General features: G+C 33.7%; 1 protein-coding gene across 2 annotated transcripts in view; it reads left to right on the top strand.

Annotated features, from left to right (window-relative positions):
• Positions 1–25,013, top strand: part of LOC113512825 (B-cell lymphoma/leukemia 11B) — a 58,446-nt gene extending 33,433 nt beyond the window's left edge. For both annotated transcript variants that reach the window (XM_026896755.3, XM_031910954.2), the window contains exons 2-5: positions 3,170–3,346; positions 3,676–3,876; positions 5,076–5,261; positions 21,229–25,013. In XM_026896755.3, the coding sequence (XP_026752556.2) occupies positions 3,170–3,346; positions 3,676–3,876; positions 5,076–5,261; positions 21,229–23,225 (2,561 nt within the window). In that variant the 3' untranslated portion in view covers positions 23,226–25,013. The remainder of the gene's footprint in view (positions 1–3,169; positions 3,347–3,675; positions 3,877–5,075; positions 5,262–21,228) is intronic.
• The last annotated feature ends 1,568 nt before the right edge of the window (positions 25,014–26,581 follow it).

Raw genomic sequence — 26,581 nt, 5'->3', positions numbered from 1 at the left:
ACTACGAGGAGGTCGACCTGATAGCTTATATTGATAATCCCCATTACTACCAATCCTTTTCTCCCGGAAATAATATGGTATGTCTTCATACTCTGTAATTTTGCTGTCATATCCCACTATTCAGACAATACAGCAATGGAAGCAGAGCTGTTTCATGACATACACTCGATTGGGACAAAGGTACTCAAGCAGGCGACTTTTGTGCAAAGTTTCCCTTTGATTGTGGTACCTAGAATGGTGGGCAACACCATTACAAAATACAATTTACAATGTAAACGAAATGATGTCAACTTACTTTGCATTTATGTAATTTTATATTTGACTGATAATTTGATTCTTATTATTCTTTATTATATTAATTGTATTGCCAAATATGGCAATTAATATTTATTTTCAATTATTTTAAATGCACAATCGGGACAAAAACGTCGGCAATAAAGAAGCAGGTACGTAGATACTATTTACCTGTAAAAGCTTTTATATCGCGTTAAGTTTCGATTGTGTATTTAAAATATGTGTAAACAACGCTTTGAAGTTTAAAATTAAGTATTTTCAATTATATTAAGATATTGTTAAGAGTATTTAATTCTTTAATTTAATATTTATATAATTGATAATTACCTGCTCTAAAATTGTTGCATTTCCGATAGAGTGTAACTGTTGATAAAGCAATATTTACTGTTTACAGTTTGCAAAAAATTTCTATTCTATTTTTTCTGTCGTTGGTACCGACCTGTATTGTATTGTATTGTAAAATCTTTATTGTACATAACTCGGATTAAACACTGGTATATGATTTAATATACAATGGCGGACTTATCCCATAAAGGGATCTTTTACAGTCAACCTTTGAGAAGCTGAAAGAAAACTGTAGAATGTATAAGGGTAATAACCGTACAATTAAAGATAAACTAAATAATACCCAGTAAAAAAATTGAATATATAATACAATAAAAACAGCTCTATATACCTACATATGTAAATAATAAAAGTACATGAATAATAATATAACATTAATACATAAATAAATAAAAACACACACATAAATACTACTTGTAACCAGTACATGAATTTATTATTATTACTTGCAAATTCTCGAGTCCTCTATTCGACAAATAAAAAACTACGTGATGACCAGATCAAGTGGTTGTTATCACAATTTAGATCTCGTTTAGACATTTGTTACAAAAACGTTTACATTATATCTTTACTGATAAGTTTGAAATGTGTAGTGTGTGGTCAACATTTCGTCAATTGGCCTTAATATGCCACAATTAATAAAAGAAATAATATTATTATACTACTTATTGTCTTATTCAATGACACCGAAGGTATAGCTACTACCAATTAGGCCTACTTACTAAATAGGTATTATTTTGCGGGATTCATATCAGTAGTTCATTCCGCTACCATTAGTATGTGTGCGACTGCCAACACTCGAAAATTGACTACTATTATTATAAACAGAAGTTATTTTTGAATTAACGATAAAATTTATAAATTGTTCAATTAAAGAATCGTTATGTTAATCCTAGTCATTTGTTGTAAATTGAATGTCATATTTATATTATCTTTAACGTAGAATGCTGGGATCTAACTACTACATTTTCTTATTGACGCTAGGTGGCGTTTCTAGCAAATGAAACGATTGTATTTGAGATTAAATGAAAATTATATATATATTAACAATATATGTGGTAATTTTAAGTAGCAAGTAAAAAATAACGAGAAATATATTCACGTTCTTATTTTATTCTACTGGGTACCCAACTGGTATTTAAAATTATAAATTGATGTCCATGACAATATTAATGTAATAAACATATTATTATATCTTATTTATGATACTTAAGTTTAATAAAAAAAAAAATTAAAATCGTCATAACAAAGATACAAAACCCTTTTATAAATTTTGTAAACCGCAATACAATTATTCCCCTTTAGAAAATGAAATAAATGTTATACAATTTACAACCTAAATAGTTTAATAATAAAGCACGCGGTCGTATAACTGTTAGCGGTATCTTTGGAGATAAATGGTCAGCAACTGACACCTTATTTTTGAAGACCGTGACTCAGTAACATATAATTATATGTAATTTTACACTTACAGGGTTGAGAAAGTGTCATTGACCATATGTTCTGTGGCCGAATGTTGCTAAACATTTTAACGTTTTCTCGTGAATATCCTTTCAATATTTTGTATGGAATTAATTCCATACAATGCATAACGTTACATGATAATTTGTTTGATGGTATTTATGGAACTGAACTTACTGCCATGAAGACTGAAAGTCGAAAATCAAAATTGATGTTTTTAATTCGGTTGTATTTTTTTGTTTTTTTTTTTTAACCTCATATACATCAGATATAAATTGATTTGGAAAATTCTTTTTCATGTGAAAAGTTTAATTTTTTGACTGAACCCACAAACATTTTATCAAAATCGGTTAGTTCTTTAGTTTTTAAATCTAAATAACTAATTTTAACGTAATTAAAGTCAGTTTTTTGTGTAGAACACAATCTGTTATTATAGAATAACGAAACGTAGGTATATCGAATGAAGACTTTGTGCATAATTCACCTGTAAAGCAGTAAAATTCAGAGCACAGAAACATATCATCTTGGATATATCAGTAACCTGATGATATTATAAGCATATCAGTATATTTTTTTTTATACGACTTAGAATGGCAAACAAGCTGACGGCCCACCTGATGGAAAGTGGTAACCGTCACTTATAGACATGAGTAGTACCGTGGACATAACAGAGTATACTGATTCGCTCATGATATCCCCCATGCGTTGCCATTCCTGAGGACTCAGGTGTTATTCCTCTGTACCCAGTAAATTCACGCCATATCCCACCCTTCAAACCGAAACACAGTCCATGATGTATTCATTCATGTCTACGGACGTCAGTTATAATATAACTTTTCGTCATTAAACGTCTACTATTTTACAATTTCAAGTTAATAAAAAAATTAAACAATAGCAGTAGCTAATTAGGGCTAACCTGAGTTTGGACAAAGTAATCCAATATACTCATAGACCTGCATTAACAACCATAGGAACTTACTCCAAATACCAGGATTGTCTCCGTCATTCTAATTATTAATTATTTATTAATTAATTATTACGGATATAAATTAATTAAATGTCTTTTTAGCGGATGCGGACAGCGCGGCAGAGGGGGGTGGATCCCCAACTCCTGGGGTTCCAGCCGACACCCTCACCTGCGGGGCGTGCAGACGAGCCTTCGCCCTCGCAGACATCGTGCGGTTCATTCAGCATAAAGTCTCTTCCTGTGATAAAGACCTCACCTCCTACCACTGTTACAGTGCCGGTAAGTATCATTAGTGTATTGATTTAGAATCCTTTAATTTTAACGTTGTTGTAATTCACCTATAAAACGTTTGTAGACTACTGTTAGCAATCATCACTGATGTCAATGTAAACATAATTTAAAAAGTTTTTCACAAAAAAAATATAATGATTACTCATACTCCGACCACATCGTTTTTTCTTTTAAACAACACAATAATTATTAAATATTCCAATACTATTTTATATTTCTATATACAATTTGATTTTGGCTGCATAACGCTTAACTGTAAATCTGTTTTAGTATTTGAACAAGTCTTATTCAAATTAATATCAAAATTAATTGCATAGGGCCCAACTCTGACCAAGAAGATGGTTCAAGACCCGGACAGGTATCGACAGGCAATGCTGGTCGAAGACCCTCACTTCTGACTGCGAGAAGACCACCGAGCAGCAGAGTACATACTCCTCCATTAGCCAGCCCCTCGATAGCACCTCCGGATCTTTTAGAAGATGGGGGTGCTTCGAGTACTCCTAAACGACTACTGGACGGTGAGTACATTTTTATATATATGTAATAATAATAAGCAGCTAAACATACAATATGCTACCTTTGTTTTTTTTCATGCAACTTAGAATGACACACAAGTTGACGGTCCACTTGGTGGAAAGTGATAACCGTAGCCTATAGACATGAGCAGTACCATGGACATAACAGAGTATACTGTTTCACCCATGATACCCCCCATGCGTTGCCATTTCTGAGGACTCAACTGTTATTCCTCTATAAATTCACTGCCATATCCTACCCTTCAAACCGAAACACACCTACGCTAACACAACTGCTTCACGGTAGAAATACGAATGTGACAGAAGTGCCCAAGCAAACGACTTTTGTACAAAGTCACCTTCCTCTAGTGTCTTGTCTTTATCCCCATGACGTTAGTCGATAAAGGAAACAAAGTATGTAATTTTCCTTATTTCAAAATAAATAAATTGAAAATAGATAAAATGGTACCAAATTAGACAAATTACAATCATTTTACCATCATTGTAATTTATTTATTCATTCCTATTAAAGAGCTGTGCTCTTTCCAGTAGAACTCTTGCCACTCACTAAGATTTTTAGCGAATCTCTTCACCTCTTAATACGATACGACACAAACTTTTTCTTGATCTACCTAATGTAACTATGCCATGGTCTGTCCCTTCCCCTCTTTCCTTTAATCTTGTCTACTATGGAGATGTTCATACGTTCGTCGTATCGTATCAAGTATCCCACCATTTTCTTCTTTCTGACCTCCTGTAATTAATTATTCAAACTTAGATAAAAAATGGAATATAGTACAAAAGGTGGGCTATTAATGCTATTGTCAACCAGTCCTTGTCAACCAGTTTACCTTTAAATGCAAAAACATTACAAGCGGTTTAGTGTATTGTAAAATCGTTTCATCGAAGATTAAAAATATCAATATTTTAGCCTTTTATTTCTCAATACTGGGCAGGAACTCTTCCACAGATGGCCTTAAGGAATGATCTAAAAGTATTATAAATAAATAGGTGCTCATTAGAAATAAATGAAATACTTAAAATTATAATGGATAATGTTTTTAGATCTTTAATGAAACTACAGAATAATCTTGTTTCACTGATAAGTATTTTGCTTACAACACGAAAGTCAAAACAACATGTTTCAGATTATATGTTTCCTTTACTGCCTTAACATTACAAAAGTTATTATTTCAATACAGAACCTGATGTTGAAGCATCTACACCTAAAAGAAGAGCATCAACATCACCTATGCCATCGAGCTCCCCTGATGAAGATATCAAGCCTAAAATCAAACAAGAACACATGGATACCACAGGATCGCCTGAGGACCAGAAGAAGTCAAGAACGGAAGTTGCTGATGCGGAATCCAATACTATGCACAGTGGTGAGTTGGCTAAAGTTTTATTTCTTAAATTCAAGGTCTCAATAAAATGGACGTAAAAACCATGATATCTGGCATATCCTTTAAAATATATTTAAAAATCTTTAAGCTAGAGATAATTGGATTTCGATTTACTCAACGTATCTGTATATATTTAATAACATCTTTTTAGTAATTGTTAAAACTGTAAATCATAAACATTGGAATCTATAATTCATAATCACAGTTAAATAGTTATGTAAATAAATATCTATAGTTTAATCACAATTAATAATTTCTAATGAAATAAAATTTTAACGTTGTATATAACAGCTAAACATCATCGTCTTTAAATTGCATAATTATATAATTTATTTATTTTATTTTATTATATAACTTATTTATAATTTATTTATTTAAGATTTATTTATTTTATATAAAATAAATAAATCTTCTATTGATCCTACTATTTGCTAAAGTAAATGAAATCGATTTTATTGTTTCAACTGAGAAGAGAAAATTTAAAAGTTACTTACTTATACATTATATAAGTAATTACAATTATGATATACAACAAAAATAATAATAATAAATTAAACTTCATTTATATTATCAAATAAAAAATTAATAAATGTTTCGCATAATATTTTCAATACATATTATATATCTTAGATCATACTTATATTTATATTCATCCCATATACGACTGGGAACGGAAAAGACACGTGCAACTGACAAATTCCTTTTTATTTCTATATTCCGCGTCATCGCCTTTTCACGGTCCAGCGTTTGGTTATTATTAATGATTCCTGCAATTGGGTGACGTAAAAGGATTCTAGAGACAATTTTATCTTCACGTTCTGGCGCCTTTGTCTGTTGTGCATGTTGCACAACTACAATACTGGACTCGGAAAATGCAGACTCATCCAGAATCCATACATTCGAGATTGACTTAATCTCGTTTCTGAACGGTCACACACGGCTTAAAAGAATGTTACGACAATATAATTTATAAAATTGAGGGTGAATGTGTAACTCTTTTATTATATTTTATTTTATTATTATAACATATATATAATAAATTTAAACCCCGTGTCTATATTTTGAAATAAATATATATAAATCCTGTATTCTCAATCCATGTAAAATTATAGCCAAAGTACTAGTTTCTTATTACAACCAAAAAAAAAATGTAAGTAATAATTTAATTTCCAAATAATTTTAGCTTGTTTGGTTGCAAACTTCATTGAATTATTAGAAATGAGTATCTACTTAGATTGAAGGCACTCTATTTTCAACCGACTCCGAAAGGAAAGAGATACTTAATTCGGTTCTATTTTTTATATTCATTACTTCATAACTCCAACAGTTATAAACAGATTTGGAAAATTATTTTTTCATATGAAAGGATATAATTACAGTCTAATCCCATGGAAATTATATCAAAATCAGTTTAGTAGTTTAGCTTCTAAATCAAAATATTGATTTTTTTTCAATCAAAATATTGACATTTGTTTTTTGCGAACCTTAAAATTATTTTTAGCTTACATATTAGTCATAAAATGATACAGATATTTCGCATAAAAAATTCAAATAATTCTAATAAAAAAGCAAAATGGTATGTTGTACTCATACAACAAGAATCGTATAAAACTCGATGTAACAGTTACATTTTAAAAATAGCGACTTATTAAAAGTCGACAATCTTAAGGAGGGTCCACTAATCCTTTAACCGTTTAACAAAATTAAATATAAAAAAGGAACCCGAACATCTGTATAAGCGCAATCTTGCGGGGGTGATTCGAAAAATAATCTATCCGTGAGCGTAACCCTTTGTGTCGGCAGATGTGCCGTCATTTGACACTTTTGTATTAAACCGTTGCACAACAAAAGCTTTCTTACCGAAAATGTGCTCACTTCGTAAATTTCTACCCGCATATTGTCAACCGCTTTGTATTGCTGGGAATTTGATGAAACGCCTTTAATTAAACTAGTATTAAATTATTCATAGACAGCCTAGTGCATAAATATATTAAAATTTGTCAAGTAGAGTACCATTTTAGAAAGAGTAAATTTTTAATATTTGTATGTATAAATTAAACATAATTTATAATTAATAATTTAATTTTTTGTAATTTATTTATTTAACAAAATTAAGTATAAAAATGTAGCGATATTTTTTTTTAAAGAAAAAACTATTTTTAAGATACTACTAGTGATCCGACCTGACCTATCTTACTCCCTAATAATATATTATTAGGGAGTAAGATAGATTAGGGAGTACGTAAAAAGCTACAGCTTTTTACGTATAAAATTACGAAATATTGAAGTCGGTTAAATAGTTTATGAACTTATTCATTACAAATAAACAATCATATCCTTCCTTTGTAATATTAATATAGATAGAACAAATATCAATCTCCTACCACTTAGTATAGCATAAATGTTAACTTTAACTTTTTAGTACTCGTTATATAATACTTAATCCAATTATCATGCAAGCTGCTGCTATTCAATATTTTCTTTAACTCTATACTTATTTACTAAATACCGTGCTATTTCGTACAAATGTCAATTGCAGGTTTCCTCCAACACCCGTTGTTTCGGCTTATTGAGTTTATCCTAACCGTTCATATTAACCCCTTCGAGTGAGCTGTCAGACCAGCCATATTCAATAAAGCAAGGGATCCGGGCTCGCTACAATGAAAATATCACCATTTATTAAATTGATAAACAGAAACAAAAGAAACTATGCCATAAATCCACTGAACTTTTAAACCGCATTCATATACGATAGCTCATTGTCAAAACAAGGCCATAACTTTAATGGTGACAGTAAGTCGTGACCTCGTGCCAACTTAAAAAAGGGATCTTAATTTTAATTGTATTATTTTGTACATATTAATTAACCCCATCGCTGTATGAACAGATAAAGGGGATGTTTTGGATGAAAAAAATTATTTGCATGAGCGCACGATTGACGTACGCGCATTGTTGTCATTCGCCTTTTGTGATGACCCCTGTGTTAACCATGACTACGTAACCAACAAAAGAGCTAAGATTTTCTAAATCAGATATGTAATATTCGGCTTTCTATTCATCCGTTTAAAGTTCAACATTAAACGATAGAAGAATGGCGCTAATGGTTTTCCATGAACAACAAAATGATATTATAATTGTCAAAGATGCTACCGAGGTCCTATTGTTAGAAGCGGCCTTTTATGATTTTTTCAAAGATAAAAAATGTTTGGCGTGTTCCTGACACGTGGTACATGCTCATGGGTTCGCCGTGACCTATGGAACTTCTTTGAACATGACACAATGGTCGTGGATATTTTTAGTTTTTGTATAGACGGGAAGGTGGCTAAGTGGCTGGTTTTAAATAAGTGGGTTTTAATTTTAGATGTGACGTCGTGGTTTTGTGTGAAAGGTGAGGGGAACATTATCTCGTGCCTATCGCGTGTCCTTTGACTGAGTCGTAAACAGTTATATTTAGTAATTTGGAACCAATATTCGAGCCGTCCTCATACTTCAGTACATCAGCTTGAAAATATTTTTATGGGCATACGTTATTTCCATATTTATTTTATTTAGTTTCGGTGTCATTAACATTTCAACAAAGAGCCTATTCAGTACATGGATACTATGTCCACAAGGTGTTGCTACAGTCATTAACATCACAAAACGTTGGAAACCGATGGCCGTCACTTATTTGTATCAAAACAAATATTGGATCAAGTGTACACGAGTCCAGTATTTGGTCTCTTTTGTTTGGCTTACAAATTAATGAAGGATTGTCGGGTTGGTTATGGTGTTTCGTATTCAAATTATTGGGACCGCCATGTTAAATATTTGTAAGGAAATAGATTTACAACACGGTTTCATATCATTCCCCGTTTAAAATCCAACATACGAGTACGTAGTCTTACACTGCGTGAATCGATTGAAATAATCGTTTTGTTTGTGAACATAATATCAGTTGCGGTTTTGGTCACTTATATCGATTTTCTGATCCCCTCATGCAGCGAGCATGTCCGTTGATAAAATTATCCTCTCAAACTTGAACGTGTATGGTCTACCGCACCGCAAACTGTTCGGTCAGATGTATTCGGGTTACGACACGCTTTTTATTTGCTCAGTCGCGCAGTGAACAACAAAAAAGGTCCAACCTACGTACAATTTAGAAATCCCTAACCTTTGCCAGCTAATTACGCATTCATGAACCGTTTTCTTGATAAATGATTGCCCACACAAATGATTTCTCGATTAAGTCCAAGATATTTCCATATCAAGACATGTTTTCTTAAGGGTCGCCACAAAAGGGCCATCTTGCCGCCCAATCTTTAATCCTATCTCGGGACCTTTGCGGGCAAATTTAAATTTCTTTAGAAATATCGTCCTTATTATATACGTGCGGGTTTCTATTCCTTGTGACGTTCGTGGGTGAGATAACATAAGTTAAGTCCGAGAGGAGATTGTTGTGAAAAAACTACCGCTAACTTTGACGAGATCCCATCTACTGCATCGCGTCCAAACAAATTTCATCTTTAAATCTTTGAACATAACTTTTCATATCGTTCGATATAGGCAGGATTAGTACAACCTTATTTTGTATATGAGGTGATAAGTCTTTATGAGGGGTCAACCTTTTCTATAGTGAACCTCACCCTTTTAGTGAAAAGAGTCCGTTGATAGCTGATTTAGGAATGGTGATAATGCATTCAGTGTCTGTAAATATATCATAGATTTACTCTGATAGATTGCCTCGCTCGACTGTTGCTTTTGAGTGGATGACTATATCTTTCATACTTGTAGATTTACATTATATTCATATTATTGTAATGATTTTTTTTATATATATTTAACTTAAAGGAATTTTAAATTAATTACTATGTGTTGACTTCAATGCTACAACATCTGTTAAATCACCTACGAGATCAAAAAGTGGATTGACTTAGTTGATTGTTTATTTATTTTCGATTTTTATACAGTCTCTCTATATTAAATTTAAAATAATGATCAATAAATTTGTAGACATTTTTTGGCCACTATAATAGAAATTTTAAAGTTTATGAGTAATAATTTGATTAAATGAGATAGATACACAATCGAATACCTATCATGCTTGGTTTGTCGTGGCTTTGAAATGGCAGTTTAATAAATTGTTTATTAAAATTAATTTACACTTTTTTTATACAACTTAGAATGGCAAACAAGCTGACGGCCCACCTGATGGAATGTGGTAACCGTCGCCTATAGACATAAGCAGTATCATAGACATAACAGAGTATACTGTTTCACTCATGATACTCCCCATGCGTTGCCATTCATTAGGACTCAGGTGTTGCCATATACCTACCCTTTAAACCGAAACACGACCACGCAAACACAACTGCTTCACGGTAGAAACACAAATGGGACAGAGGTACCCAAGCAATCGACTTTTGTACAAAGTCTCCCTCTGGTAAATTTATATTTATATTGATGTTATTAAAATATTATGTTAATAAATATTAATACTTTGGTTAATATTTGGGCGACAAACTAATTTACTCTATCAGTTATATATAATAAAAGAACACAATAATATTTAAACTTTAAATAATAGTTTTTCTTATTTTATTTAAAGGCTTTTCAATTTTTAATAGAGATTATATCATACCTAGATCTAAACGAACCAATTGTAACCCTAATATAATCACTTTATTTACTAGAATATTTAATAGGTTTACAGAAAAGTTATTAGTTCAATCATATGATACATATTCTAAAGAAGCGAGCCATTCTTTTTATTTCTATATTTGTTTTGTTTAAAAATTTATTTTTATACAATATAGAATAAAATTATCAAAAAAAAAATCAATAATATTATGATTTAATATATATGTATAATAGTCAATTGTAACAACGTGTCAGTATATGAAGTTTTTTTTTTATTATACTAGATAATTAATATGAATTCCAAAATCAATGAAAATCATACATATTGAAGTAAATAATAATATTACAGCTAGCCTATCTTATACAGCTTTTGGAGACAACGAAATTTGGTCGCCGAAAATGGTCTACGGTCGTGGCTGCGATATGCGGGGCTATTTTAAACTCGTAATAACAGCCGACACATGTGTGACGGCCATTACCACATATTACAAAAAATGTTGGAAAAACAATAAAACTACGAGGGGATGCGTGTAAGTGGGAAGAAATTTAAAAATCTGTGTCCGATGCGCGCACTAAATTGATTCTATTCGGATGCTGTTATTTAATTTATTAAATTTTCCGATGTGTATCCGAATTGAGCAATTTGAACGCTTCGCAACAAATTTTTGAATCTAGACCGGATTGTTATTATGAAACTTGTAGAGTAGAGGTAGCGCCCTCAATTTATATTTTATTGTGCATATATCGTAAAGCAGTTGCTGTGTTTCGGTTTGAAGGTTGGGATATGGCGTGAATTTACTGGGTACAGAGGAATAACACCTGAGTCTTCAGGAGTAGCAACGCATGGGGGGTATCATGGGCGAAACAGTATACTCTGTTATGTTCATGGTACTGCTCATGTCTATAGGCGACGGTTACCGCTTTCTATGAGGTGGACCGTGAGCATGTTTGCCATTCTGAGTTACATAAAAAAATTAATAAATATTCTGCTAACGAACTAAAACGTAATTTTTTTTATTTTGATGAACATAAATTTATTTGAGTAATTCCAAACCAGTCCCATTAATAAGCCGATAACATAAAATTAGGATTTTTACTAATAGAATTATTGTATTAATCCTAAATCCTATTCTCTTCACTTATTCTACTATATCCTAAAATAATTAATATCCTAAATTATTTAGATTGTTACTAAGTAAACTTATAACTGGCAACATCATTTTCGTAGGCACGGCTGTATCGCGACCGCCTTACTTACATATAGGCGTTACTGATTTTTGTAGGAGGGTGCCGCTAGACAATTTGTAGTGTAACACGATAGTTTACTAAAATCGAGGTTTTAAGCGAAATAGGCGCGGTTTGCCGCCACCGTTGATAGTCTTAATTGCTGGTTCATAATTTTAACTATAAATTTGTAGGGTAGTCACAAAATAGAAGTATGTATTTAAAGGCACGTAACGTATTTTGTTACAATCAAATTATATCACAATTTTAAAGGATAATGGGACGGGACAAGAGGCAAAACCAATGTGTAAGATGATTAGTAGAATAGTATGTAAGAAATTGAAAGCAAGATGGAGAAAGAGAATAGAGTATGATAATAAGATAATGGATTTTCTACAGTCAAAATGTGGCATAGATAATAAGCATAGATAAAAATGAAAAATCTGGGAAAGTTATTGCCTGATATATTTTTACTAATATTATAATGTAAAGTAAGTTTGTTTGTTTAGTACATTAACGGCTCAACCGATTATCATGAAATTTTGTATTTTGGATGAACAAGAATAAGCTATTGTTATTCTAGTCAATGGACGTACTCCAGTTATGCGAACAAATCGCTGGTAAAAACTAATTAATTATATAAGTATAGTATCAACGACTAATACTACTAACTAGTAGGCAAGGATAATATCAGTACCGTTTGTAACATCTATATATTGACGAGCTCTAGAGATTAATAAGGGAAAAAAGGTCATATCTTATTTCGTTATCGCCCATTCCGGTCTGATATCTACATTAATTTCGATAGTATTCTTCATTTTGGTATTATATATTGAAAAGCCGATATTTATTGTATTTATTATTGAATCAATACATAGATATTGTAACTAAAATATACACATATTGCTCTACGCCGATGGTGTTTCATTAAGTAAATAATATAAAGAATTAATACTAGACGGAAATTTTGTACAAAAGACGTTTGCTTGGACACTCTGTCCCGGTTGCAGTTGCGAACACAACCTGAAGCGGTTGTGTTTGCATGGCTGTGTTTCGGTTTAAAGGGTGGGATATGGCAGTGAATTTACTGTGTACAGAGGAATAATACCTGAGTCCTCAGGAATGGCAACGTATGGTAGGTATCATGGTCGAAACAGTATACTCTGTTATATCCATGGTACTGCTCATGTCTATAGGTGACGGTTACCACTTTCCGTCAGCTAGTTTGCCATTTTAAGCTGCATAAAAAAATATGAATAAAGGCTTTACGCGAATATAATTAAATTCAAGTGAATAACAATCCTCTTGGATATATTTTTCCATTATCTGTGAACGGCTTTATAATTATTAATAAAGCTTTTGTTATAAAGACAGGTCACTTTTTGTTCAAATATAAATTATCTTTATTTATTTCAAAACACTTGCGGCTGGGTCAACATGCACGGTCGAATCGGTCATTTTACCTGAATGTAGGTAGGTGCAAAAACCACAAATTATTATTTCAGTTGCGTACTTTTGACCTAGACATCATTGAAGTGTGCGTCATTTCTCCTTCAAACTGTAAAGACCATTTTGTATTCCAATTTCAAAATTTTTTTCTTCATTTTTTTTAATTTAAATGGGTTTTGATAGTGTAGATTAATTATTTGAAATATGATACTGGCAATTTTTAATAAAGAACAAATTTATTACACCATAATCTTTTTAAATTTAAAACCAAAATGTTTCACAATATTTTAAACGCCAATACGTAATATCACCTAGACGTGAAAATCGTAGCATTGAATAATAAAATTGCGTTCCATTTTCAAAATTTTATTTTTCTATTTCATATTTCTTGCCAGCAACATGTCTTCAGTTATGGGTCACAATTTGCACCATTCGGGATATAACTTTGCGCCGGGGCGAGAGGGGGAAGGAGAGGGGCGGAAGGGGAAGGCGGTCATTCAGCGCAGCGGCGCGACGGACATCCGCCGCATAACAAGTCGATGGCGAGTCTCGCTGGAACGCGCCACCCCGCCATTCTTATTTGAAATTTCGAATAGATACAAAAATAGAACCACATTTTAGTTTTTAACGTTATAGCCAGTGCTTTACTTAATTTAATTTTTTTTAAAACTAACAAAGAGCATACAAAAAGTAAACTGTGGGATGACCGTCCAGTTTATAGTAGTTTACCTATAACTAATATAATTATTTTTTGTAACCTCCCTAGTATAGTGCTAGATATATTTATGTTTTCTTTTATTGTTAGAAAGGCAAAAGAGCACTACTATACAGCTACACCTGATGGGAAGCTGATACAGTCGCCCAGTTGTTTAGGACTAATAATATTGTGTTCGATTCCCGGATAAGTCACTTTACAATTATTTTTTTAATTAACTGGGGATTAGCTGTGTTATTTCATTTCTCATAATACAGAGCTGTCCTCTCCTCCTCTATAATTAGAATACAAATTGCATTATTTTAATTGGAAGATATGACACCTTAGTTTACAATTAATGAATGAATCAATGACAACGTATTCAGTTCAAGTCGATGGTGCAATTTATACCCGTAGTGATGGTTACCACTTCCCACCAAGTGGACTATCAACTTGTTTGGTATTTCAAATTACAATTAATATAATTTAGTATTTTTTATCCTTCATCTTGTACCAAAATAAGTATACCAATATCAGTGTATACTAAATTTCATAGAAATTAGTTAAGTGGTTAAGGTGCTAAAAAGTAATAAACAGACAAAGTCACATTTACATTTATAATATTAGTAAGGATTACAATGTATTATCCTCACTATGATGTCTGTAGGGTTAAGATAGTTTTGTGCGGTGTCCGCCAGAGGCGCTGGGCGCGAGTCGCCGGAAACAGCGCCGTCGAGTTCCGCCCCACTGTAGGTACTATATGAAATGTTACTGTTTCTGCAAATAGCTTTTATTTTTACAGCATCTTTTAAAATGCTGAAAAGTTCTTATTGTTAATTAGGGATATGTTTACTAATTGAGATACAACAGTTTAAAGCCGTCTTATTGCTGAAAGCAATATTTGTAGTTTATATTTTTGTTTTAGTGAGACTAACGAATAGAAATTGATTTTTATATATATATAAAAGTCGATTGCTTGGGTACCTCTGTTCCATTCGTGTTTCTACCGTGAAGCAGTTGTGATTGCTTGGCTGTGTTTCGATTTGAAGGGTGGGATATGGCGTGAATTTACTGGGTACAGAGGAATAACATCTGACTCCTCAGGAATGGCAACGCATGGGAGGGTATCATGGGCGAAACAGTATACTCTGTTATGTCCATGGTATTGCTCATGTCTATATGCGACGGTTACTACTTTCCATCAAGTAGGCTTTTACCGTCAGCTTGTTTGCCATTCTAAGTGATTATATGTATTGATAACTAGAATTTTTTTATTTTCTTTCGCGTTAATAATCTTAGGAAATTGTGTAAAGTTTTATATTTATAATAAACTATGAAAATCTACCCGAAAGATATTTTAAAGCTGTCGTAAAAAAGTCTTTGTAAAAAGTCATATTAACGTCCTAAGAACTAAGGTATTATGTCTCTGTAGATAGATAGATAATTTATTTATACATAGATATTATTTATTTACATTACTTATAGCTACTTATATTAGTTGCCCTATAAATACACTACCACATCTCACCCTTCAAACTGAAACACAGCCATGCCATTTCAATAATTAATAAACACGGGAACCTCCCACTTTTTAAGTCGGTTAAAACTGAAACCGCGACTCACCCAAACAACCTATTAGTATACACCACTGCTGTCCAAGGCACACCGGATGTCCCCCCCCCCCAGCTGGGCTAAACGCTCCCCCCGTGGGTGGGGCACAGACGGGTGGTGTTTAAAAATTTCACCCCCACTGAATGCCCACACAATGGCCGGTAATCAGCAATTGCCTTTGAAATCGAAACGGTTGTTAAACTTTTTGTTTGCTTCAATCCCGGTATCTGGATGTCGAAAAATTCTAAAATAATACTTTATTGAATTATGCGATTCGAGTTGTGATAATCGATCGAATCGTTAATCGATTAAATATTTCATTAAGAGTTACAATTTATAACTCTTCGATTTAAAAAATAAAATTATTTTTAAATTTTCACGTTCTTGATACATATTTTAAATTCACGATCGGAACTCAACGCGAATCGATTACAGGTAAACAGTAACTATATCTACTCTTGAATATAACATAAATATCAATCCAATCTTTTTTTTTATGGGTGAAAATGGTATGGTAAACCCCACCCGCGCTATCGGTATACACCGGCGGAGCACCAGTGAAGGATGATAGGTGAGGATGAAGCAGGTCAGTTAGCCCATCGTGACGAATTCAACAAGAATTGTTCACGATGGTTTCCAGGAGGAATCACGTGGAGGGCGACCTAATAAGGCATATTGCTAGCAATGAGGCTGTCAAACTCCATTGCTAACAATTCCTTTCCTCCCAATCCAATCTATTGCTAATGACAATTTTATACTGCACTCGTGAAACAACAGTTAGGAATTAGGTTATAATTGGGATCGGTTTACAACAGTTTGCATTGGTAAGTTACACTAATATGCATCTATCAGAACAATATGGAACCATTATGTCGCTAGTGTCGCAATTCGAGAGCACGAAGCATTTCAATATCGATTAATTGGAATTTATTTCAAAAGTAAATCCATTGATTTTTAAAAACGTCGGCAACCTCGCTATCGACAGGGAGTTAATTCATCCTTACATCCTACAGCCTCAATGGTCGCGTACTGCGCAGTTTCAGAGATGTTTCCTCCCACGAACACTCAGGTTGTGGAATGAGCTCTCTGCTCTCTGTCCCATTTGTATTTCAACCGTGAAGCAGCTGTGTTTGCATGGCTCAGGAATGGCAACGCATGAAGGGGTATCATGGGCGAAACAGTATACTCTGTTATGTCCATGGTACTGCTCTTGTCTATAGGCAACGGTTATCGCTTTCCATCAGGTGGGCCGTAAGCTTGTTTGCCATTCTAAGTTGTAAAAAAAATCCTTTCTCTCCCAAATATTGAGTAAAATTGGAGGTGTTACACTACAATCCTAAGCAATAACACTTCATAAAGGGTACTATTACCATGGGTGACCCAGTAAATCCTATGATAACTTGTTACTACGAGTAATACCACTTTCCACCAGGTGGGCCGTCAGCTACATTACCATTTAAGTTGCATTGAAAAAAAAAATAGAAAATTAAATGAAATCAATTTCTAATACGCATTACCGTTTAAGCCGACCACCCAACTGACATCTCACGAGCAAATATTGTTTAATTATCGGTATTTATCGATTACATCGTATACCGATCTTATCGATTGAAATTACATGTGGCCAGCAATCGCTATAATCCGGTATCAATCGGACTATTGGGTACCGCTACCGTGTTCGCTGTTGACCCTACTTACGTATTATATACAGTCAACAAAATAAATTTAAAGATATTGTAAATTTATTTAAATAATAAATTATTGTTTTGTTTTATCAATTATTCTTTTTGTATTCGTATCGAATAGAAAAACGTCGTTTAAAATTTAGTAATTTATTTACATAATAATTTATGCATCAAATATTTATATTTATGTCGAATCTTTGCACAGTAGACAGCGAGAAATAGAGTTATAAAAATGTTACTTTTATGTATCTATTTTAATAATATAACCGGAATAAATGAAACTAGTTATTAATAAACATTTTCATTTATTATTAGACACGTGGCAATTTACAGTTTACTTAATGACAATTTGAAACCCGTTCGTCTCGAAAATTTTTAGTCTCTTATTGGAATATAATTGTCATGTTTTAATAATATTTGTTAATTATTAATATTAGTAGTTATTTGGTTATAACCTCTTATCGTTTCTTCTCCTTCTTCAATAGTCGGTAAAAACTGAATTTTAATGGCCTTTTGTGCTGTAATAAAAAAAAAAAAACAACAATAGTATATCTATTAAAACATGTCGTTCTATATTTAATATATTATGCTGTAAATACACATAGCTGTATAATTGTAATGAAAAAACTATTTAAATAAAATTATAGATTTTTATGCTATCAGTACAAACAACATGATGACCAAAACGCAACACAATGAACAATGTCTGGACAAAAAGGTCACAATATTGATACCGCGATAAATCTTTATACAGGCTGGTTACAAAACTAGTTCATTAAAATATGCCCACCAGTTGAACGAGATTTATTACTATTTTATATAATTGTGTGAATCGCCGTTTAATTTAGTTAGTAGTTACTTTATCTATTATCGGAATGTGAGTGTGAACATCTTTTTTATTGACTTCTGAATTGAGACGGTCCTCAATTCGACTGTATTTTTATAATGTTTAAGTTTCTGTTTTATTCGTTATTTTCAAAATTATAGTATTAGCAATTTTTTTTTGTGGTTACATATTCTTTACTAATTTACCTGCGACTTCCTTCACATGATGAGGTCATATTAATTTGACTAGGTTAAAAAGTAACTTTAAAGTAATAGGTCAATTAAATTAAAAAAATATATGAGTGTAATAAATATTAAATGGTAAATTAGTTATATATTTTAATTATTTATTTAAAAAAATATATTTCGGAACACGATGTAGATATGTTTTTTCCGGTCGGTCACAATCTGACCGTTACAATTCAATAATCGTCTTAACAGTCGAGATCGCTTATCGTGCCGCGCCTACTATCTGTAGTGATGTGCTTAAAACTATCGATATTTTTATATATATGAGTTTATTTAGATTAAGATAAAAAATAAATGTATCGTATGTAACGCCACAAATCTAATTTAAAAGATTAGATACAAGTCTGAAAACTATTGTATGAAACTAGCAAGCTGTAATCATTCAATTTGTATTTGCATTACCATCAACTTACTCTACGTAAAGTTGGAGATATTTTCATTACTTACCCATTAGACTTCATTAAAATTCAATTTAAATTTATTCCAGTTTTAACAGAATATATAGACATTTTTTATCATTGTAAATAAATTATGAAAAATGAAAATCATGTTTATGAGTAAAAAAATCTAACTACAGAGACAAAGAGAGTGAGAGAGTGATCTCATAGTATTAAATAGTAAGTTTTATTACTAATTTCAATTCTATATTCTTATTTTTCATTACTCATTATATGAATTGAGTTACTAATGTCAATTCTATATATTTTTATATATAAATTTTATTTATAATTACTAAAATAATATATATGTTACTATATATAATAAAATAATATATATACCATTTCATATCAGCCCTTAATTGTCCACTGCTGAACATAGGTCTTCCTCTAATAAAGGATTTTGCCAGTAATTGTCACTCTTGACAAGCAGGTTTGCAACTACAGTTAAATCTTGATGATATTTTAAGAGAGAATCTGTTGCCCATCCCTCGACCATTAGGTTCCCATAGTTGCCTCTTACGATACCCACGGGAAAGAAAGGAGTGGTCTATTCTATGACAGAACTACACAGTGAATAGGGGTGAAAGGGATTGTTAGTAAATGCTGTAAGTAAGTAATGCAAATAAATTATCTATCTATCTATCTAATGGGGTCAAATAGCCCTATTACTAGTAACATACCGTATCAGATTGACCTCCACGCGGTTCCCCCTGGAAACCATCATGGTTAATTCTCTCTTCGTAAATTCTCCACGATGGGCTAACTGACCTGCTTTCATCCTCACCTGTCACCTCTCACTAGTTCCCCGCCAGCGTATACCGTATGCGTGGGTGGGGTTATCATTCCATTTTCACTCATTAAAAAAAATACACAGTGCATATGTATGTCAGTAGGTCAATAAATATCGATAACCTGGTACGATTACATTACTACATCACTATAAGCTCGCTAAGAAGCGATTGTCTTCGAAATAAAATGTGGCTCGAGTTCACAATGAGCAATCAAATCACTGTCAAACCTAGGGGCGCGGGTTCGAATAGGGATATGACCAATAACACAGTACGCAATAAAACATTATTGTTCCTATTTTTATTTTCATTTACATGAAAAGTCATATTAAACAAAATAAAATAAAATAAATTAAAGTTATAAATAAATTAAAAAAAATACTGATACAAATCTATTTCAACTATATTAATTGTAATATTAATTCGTCGTTAGTTTATGTATTAGTTGCCGTGTGGTTCCAGCATAAAACGTTTTATACTGGCCATTTATTCCCGTGGGTGCCATAAGAAGCAACTAAAAGACCAAAGACTAAAGGAATGGGGGGCAGCGTTCCTCTTAAAACATCAAAGCCTGCAGTTGCCAAGCTTGGCAACTACTGGCAAAACTCACCAAGGGGGAGGTCTATGTTCAGCAGTGAACGGTTAACGGCCAACATGATGATTATTGATTCTCTATCGGCTTTTATTGGATTGTACAATACTTTAAAATTAAAAAGTATTATTGCTTCTTCTTTTATACTCGGTTATAAAAATAATAATAATAAATTTAAGTCACAATTGTAAACTAATTTTTATATTTTTAATAAAAATTAATTACTTGATATTTTTATTTTTGAGACATTAATTTAAATTATTTAAATTCAATTTACTGAAAATAATATCATCATTATGTATTCAAAAATAAATATCGAAAGTAAAGTTTGTCGTATGTATTATTTTTAATCTTTTGTTTTTTAAATCTCAGGTCAGTGGCTACAATGAAAAATAATATCACCATTTATATTTCCCTTACAAGGATAGTGTTACATACATAGATTTCAATATCAACAGTCTTAACCCGAGCGTGTACGTGATTCCAGCCCGCGTATATTTCATAAGATTTTAGAGGTGCATGAATCACGCGGGACACGGAGGGGCGATCACTCACAGCTCTCGACGTACGGAACCCTTGGACCTTCGCCTACTTAGCATGCGGCCCGCGCGCACACCCTAGGCCCAACACTACGATATGTGAGAGCTATTACTAGACACTTTGCCAGTGTTAATATTACTGTAAATCACCCATCGGAAAACGATTGCGTATGCGTGTACTCTTTAATAGTTTATTCCATGTTCGCAACTGACATGACCGTCATTTGTCCACAGAACCGAGCAACTACGTGTGTTCGACGTGCAAAACGAAAGTGCACTCCGCGTGGCGGTTACTCCAACACGTCCAACATGTCCATGGAGTGAAAATTTACATGGAAACCCTGCCTCAGCAGAGCAGTAAACAAAACCACTCTACATCGAGCACGTCGTCAACAAGTTCCGGGTGCTCATCCACGGGGGCGCCACTGCCACCGCCGACGTTACGTCACCATCCCTTATTGCCACCTCCTGATATGCATTCACCCTTTGGAGTGGGTGGTCTACTGAGGATGCCACTACCAGGAAGTTTACCACCACTGGCGCATCCGTCAGTCCCTCCAGCGCCACTGTTTGCACGGCCAAACCATCACGACCACCGATTCAGGATGGAGCAGCTCGTTTCAGAGCAGTTTCGTCATCATGGCCTCAATTTAGCAGCTGCAGCGGCTGCGGTGGCAGCCAATTCTCTCCCTCCACATCAAGCATTCCCATCGCCAGCGGATCGACCGCCTGTAGTCCCAACATCTATGTCAGGACGAGAGAGACCCCCACCAGTATCACAACCCCTTTCATTAGAACCACAGCTGGATTTTTACTCGCAGCGCTTGCGGCAACTGGCCGGTACGACCAGTCCAGGGGCGGCCACAGGCAATTCGAGCTCTCCTAGCCCCAGGAAGCATTCTCCTCCGTTCGCTTCCCCGTCGCCCTCCCGAGTCGGCCAGACTCCACCGGCGGGCGCCGGACCCGGAACGGTGGACACGCCTCGTGAAGCGACGAGGCCTCACAGTTCGACGTCACCAGAACGCCGCACTGAACCAATAGCGGCTGATGCGCCGCCCCCAGAACATCGATCGACAACACCACCAGCTAAACGAAATACTGAAGAAGCTGTACATTCCTGTGAATTTTGTGGTAAGAAATTTAGATTCGAAAACAATCTTATCGTACATCGCCGATCACACACCGGTAAGAAACCCTTCAAATGTACTGAATGTGATGAATGTTTTGAAAAAGCTTCTAAATTGAAAAGACACATGAAAGTTCATAGACCTCCCGATGGTAATACAGAAGACGGAGATTCAGGTGGTGATACTGGAGAAGATGATTCTGATGAAGATTTAGATGATGAGGAACTAGATGGGGAAGAAGAGGAGGAAAACGAAGACGGAGAGGACGTAGAGGAAGCTGAAGATTTAACAGTATCAAATAGTAGTGCTCCATCTGCTCCCCCACGAAAACAAACACCTGCCATACCAGCGCACCCACCTAGTGCATCTGTTGTTGGTGAGCTCATGGATAAGTTCGGGTTGTCAAACATTGCTCAATACAGTGAAGCTTTCAAACAAGCCCTGCAAGAATCGGGGAATTCATTAAAGTGGCAATTGGCAAAAGATCGGGATAATAACAATGGCCCGCCGAGCGATAAACCTAATGGTATGCCACCAACTGCTGCTTTACGATTAAAAGAAGAGTTCGCTAAGATGCCTCCTCAACCACATCCTCTCTTTAACCCTTTTGAAAACCCTTTCGAAGCATCGAAACGAATGAAATTGGAAATGGACAGAGGAGAAGGTTGGTGGCTTCCAACGCTACATGCTCAAAGGCCACCAGAAAATATCTTTGATGGGCTTAAGAATAGTAGTAATGGGTTACTTCAAAACCCTCTATTGAAGTCAAAAGATGGCCGTCGCAACGACACTTGTGAGTTCTGCGGGAAAGTCTTCAAGAACTGCTCAAACTTGACCGTTCACCGACGTTCTCATACTGGGGAAAAACCTTACAAATGTGAATTATGCTCGTACGCTTGCGCCCAAAGTTCCAAGCTGACGAGGCATATGAAAACCCACGGCCGGCTGGGAAAGGACGTGTATCGCTGCAGATTTTGTGAAATGCCCTTCTCTGTGCCCTCTACTCTAGAGAAGCACATGCGTAAGTGTGTTGTGAATCAAAGTAATGGTGCTCCTTTAGCATTATCTGATGACTCTAATGCGTGCCGTGAGGAGGCGTCGTGACTCTACCCGTGGGGTGGCCTTCGGCTACCACCACCTCCGCCGCCCAGCCAGATATTCTAAGGCCTAACATTTTAGCAATTAGTTTCGTTGTATCCTCGCGACAAATCGCGAGACGTTTGCGTCGAGGGAAACCTGGTCGACTTTGTTCAACTTCTAGTCTTAAGGATTTAATAAGTTGGCGTATTATTTTATCGACCATTGCAATATGAGCCCAAAGGATTATCACCGAAGGGCATTATTTAATTACAAACGTAACATATCTTTCGTGTACTGAACCAGTGTTGTTCCCGTTACATTGTTGATGTTAGTTTGCAAGGTTTTTGTTTTCGGAGGCTACGATCGTTCGCTCCATTTACGATCTTTGCGTTATTATTTCGATATTGTTTTGACATGTTTTTATTTATAGAAAAAAAAATATGGAAACCAATGCCAAAGTTAGCTATGTTGATTTAACGCGATTTAGTTAGTAAGTTGTATAGTGTCAATTAAAAAAAAGTTAGATTTTTTCCAGTATTTTCTAGGATCTTCATAGTTTCATGTAGTATGTGTATCGGCGTAAGTTGTTTCGTAATTTTAGTATATTATGTACAATAATAAGCAAAAATGTTTCCTATCCTAGATAAATAACTTGTGTAAATAAATTGATGTAAGTGTAATGTGTAAATTGAGTACCTACCTATTGATGTTCATATTTATAGACACTGTGTTTCAAATTTATTAAATGGAGAATAAAAAAAAATCATTAAAAAAACGGTGAGTTTCCTGTAATCGATAATTAAGCATTCTAGAAAGCAAAATTGGAATCGATAAGGGTAGGTGTTATTCGTAATGAGGTATTTCTATATTAATTAGAATTTAAATTATTAAACTAAATATCTTGCGAGACATTCGATCTTCATTCTGTCCTTTACAGCAAACAAAAGGGAGCTAGTTATTTTTTAAGACTGAACAAATTCCAGTTTTGTTTTTAAAATTTATGTTTTCTTGTGATTCGTGGAAGAACAATTTCACTTATATCTAAATTTTAGTCCAATCGTGAAATCTTTCAGTATACGTACTTAATGTAAATTAAAATAGAATTTATATTAGATAAATATAAGTAAATTATAATAGAAACATTTTGTCGTCCATCAGGTCTCCTCATAAATTCTCTTTAATTTTTAATTATTTAGGACTTCTTCAGACGACGTATATACTTACCTATTGCTGTTTGTTTAGTCCAAATAAAAATGGCCTTTACGTCGTTTGGATAAGACCTAAAATTGTAAGATGTTGCTCAAGAATTTCTTGTGTCCTGCTTGAAACCTTTTCTGGACCAAGAAGTCATTATTAATTCAACATTAAAATGACTTTTTGGTACGAAACTTTTATTTATTTTTTGGCGTAAATTAAATCTTTGTTTCTAAACTTTTGTGTTCAAGTGTTAATATGATTCATATCGATTGAATGTATTTAAATAATACATTAAGTGTACAATTAAGAAGAAAGTACATAATAAAATTGTCATTATTTTATTTATGTAATTTATTGAATAGTCAATATTGTTAAAATGATTAGACACTTTGTTTTTGATTGTACATACATATACCGCGTACAGTATTTGCCCAGGCTTGGGACCTTGGTCCTGGACTTTTAAATACGTAAACGGACGACAAACGGAGAGACAAACTAGCAAAACAAATACTAAGACAAATTTTATTGTGTAACTATGTGAAAGATGAACTGTTTTTATTATTTTTCATTTTTATTATTTTTATTTCAATAAATATCCACGATTTGTTAATCAAATGTGTGTCGTTTCAATAAACCCTATATTTATAACATATAACTAGCGATCCGACCCGGTTTCGCATGGATAGATAGATTTTTGAAACTCAGCCATTAACTGTCCACTGGTGAATATAGGTCTTCCCCATAAGGGGGGATTGTCCAGTAGTTGCCATATTTGGCAAGCATAGCCCATATTGCTAGCTGACAATGTAGCTAAAAATGTAGTTAAATAGTCGAAATGTAGAAAGTAGAAATGTAGTTTTATAGGTGAAAGAATTTTTAAATACTCAGTTGAGTAGTTTTTTAGTTTACCCATTACAAATGAACAAACAATCAAAACTCTTTATAATGTTAATATAGACTAGCTGTTTCTCGTAGCTTTCCCCGCATGAATCGGTATATATAATATACTACGTGCTAAATTAGGATATAACCAATCTTCAACACTTTAGAAACATTATGGGGATGATAGTGGTCCATGGTTTATACATAGCCTGTCCTGTCGCTTAAGGGGCATCATGGGCGTCACAGTACGTTCTACGATATCTAGAATAGTATAAAAAACATTTGTTACTAATAAATGAAAATATAATAGAAAATACATATAAAAAGTATCCCATACTAGGCAAAATGAACTGGCTCAGCTGATGCTGTGAGTGTCCCAGCGCAATGTGAACAGCTGCACAGCGCTGATTTTTAACCAGTCTTTCTCTTAACAGAATGCAACAAAAATGCAGGGTATCATTGCAGTTACCTCTTACAATTATTCCATAGATAATATATCTATGGTTTATGTCTATAAATAATAGTAACCATCAAGTGCCATCAAGTTGATCGTAAATTAGTTTCGCATTTCAAATTTTTAGAAACAAATAGTATCTATATTTCTAAATCCTACTATCGTTTTAAATGAGAAAATCTGTGAAGGTGTTTCGATATTTGTATATTTATTTCTCAACTAGCGATGCGGCCCGGTTTCACACGGATAGGTAATTTTTTTTATAATAATCTGTAGTGTAAGTTACTCAGGAATAATGTAACATTAGAATGTTAATTCTATGTTACATAGAATGTTAATATTAATGTTAATGATTTCAAAAATTCTTTCACCATTAGAATGGTGAAAGAATTTTTGAAATCGGTCCAACAGTTTTTGAGTTTATTCGTTACAAATATATGTAAAAAAATATTTCCCCTTTATAATATTAGTACAGATTACAATAAGGGAAGATTACATTTTAACTTAACAACTGAACTGACAAAGTTTATATGTATATATTATAATGGAATGGTAACCTCGCCTGAGCTAATGGTATATGCTGGCGAGTCATCAGTGAGAGATGATAGGTTATAATGAAAATACAGGTAAATTAGCTCTCCGCGACGAAAACAACTGAAATTCAGCATGATGGTTTCTAGGGGGGACCACGAGGAGGTCATCCTGGTTGAGTATATTGCTAGCAATGGGTCTGGTAGTCCTCATTATTAACAATTCTTTTTCTCCAAGCGTTTTATGTTTCCATACTGTAACTCCACTGTCAGACCATTACCAGAGGGAGACTTTGTACAAAAGTCGATTGCTTGGG

The sequence above is a fragment of the Galleria mellonella genome, unplaced genomic scaffold (assembly GCF_026898425.1).
Source record: "Galleria mellonella isolate WM207_F2 unplaced genomic scaffold, CSIRO_AGI_GalMel_v1 utg21, whole genome shotgun sequence".
NCBI lineage: Eukaryota > Metazoa > Arthropoda > Insecta > Lepidoptera > Pyralidae > Galleria > Galleria mellonella.
Note: the sequence above shows the minus strand (reverse complement) of the source record. Positions and strands in the feature narration are given on the sequence as shown.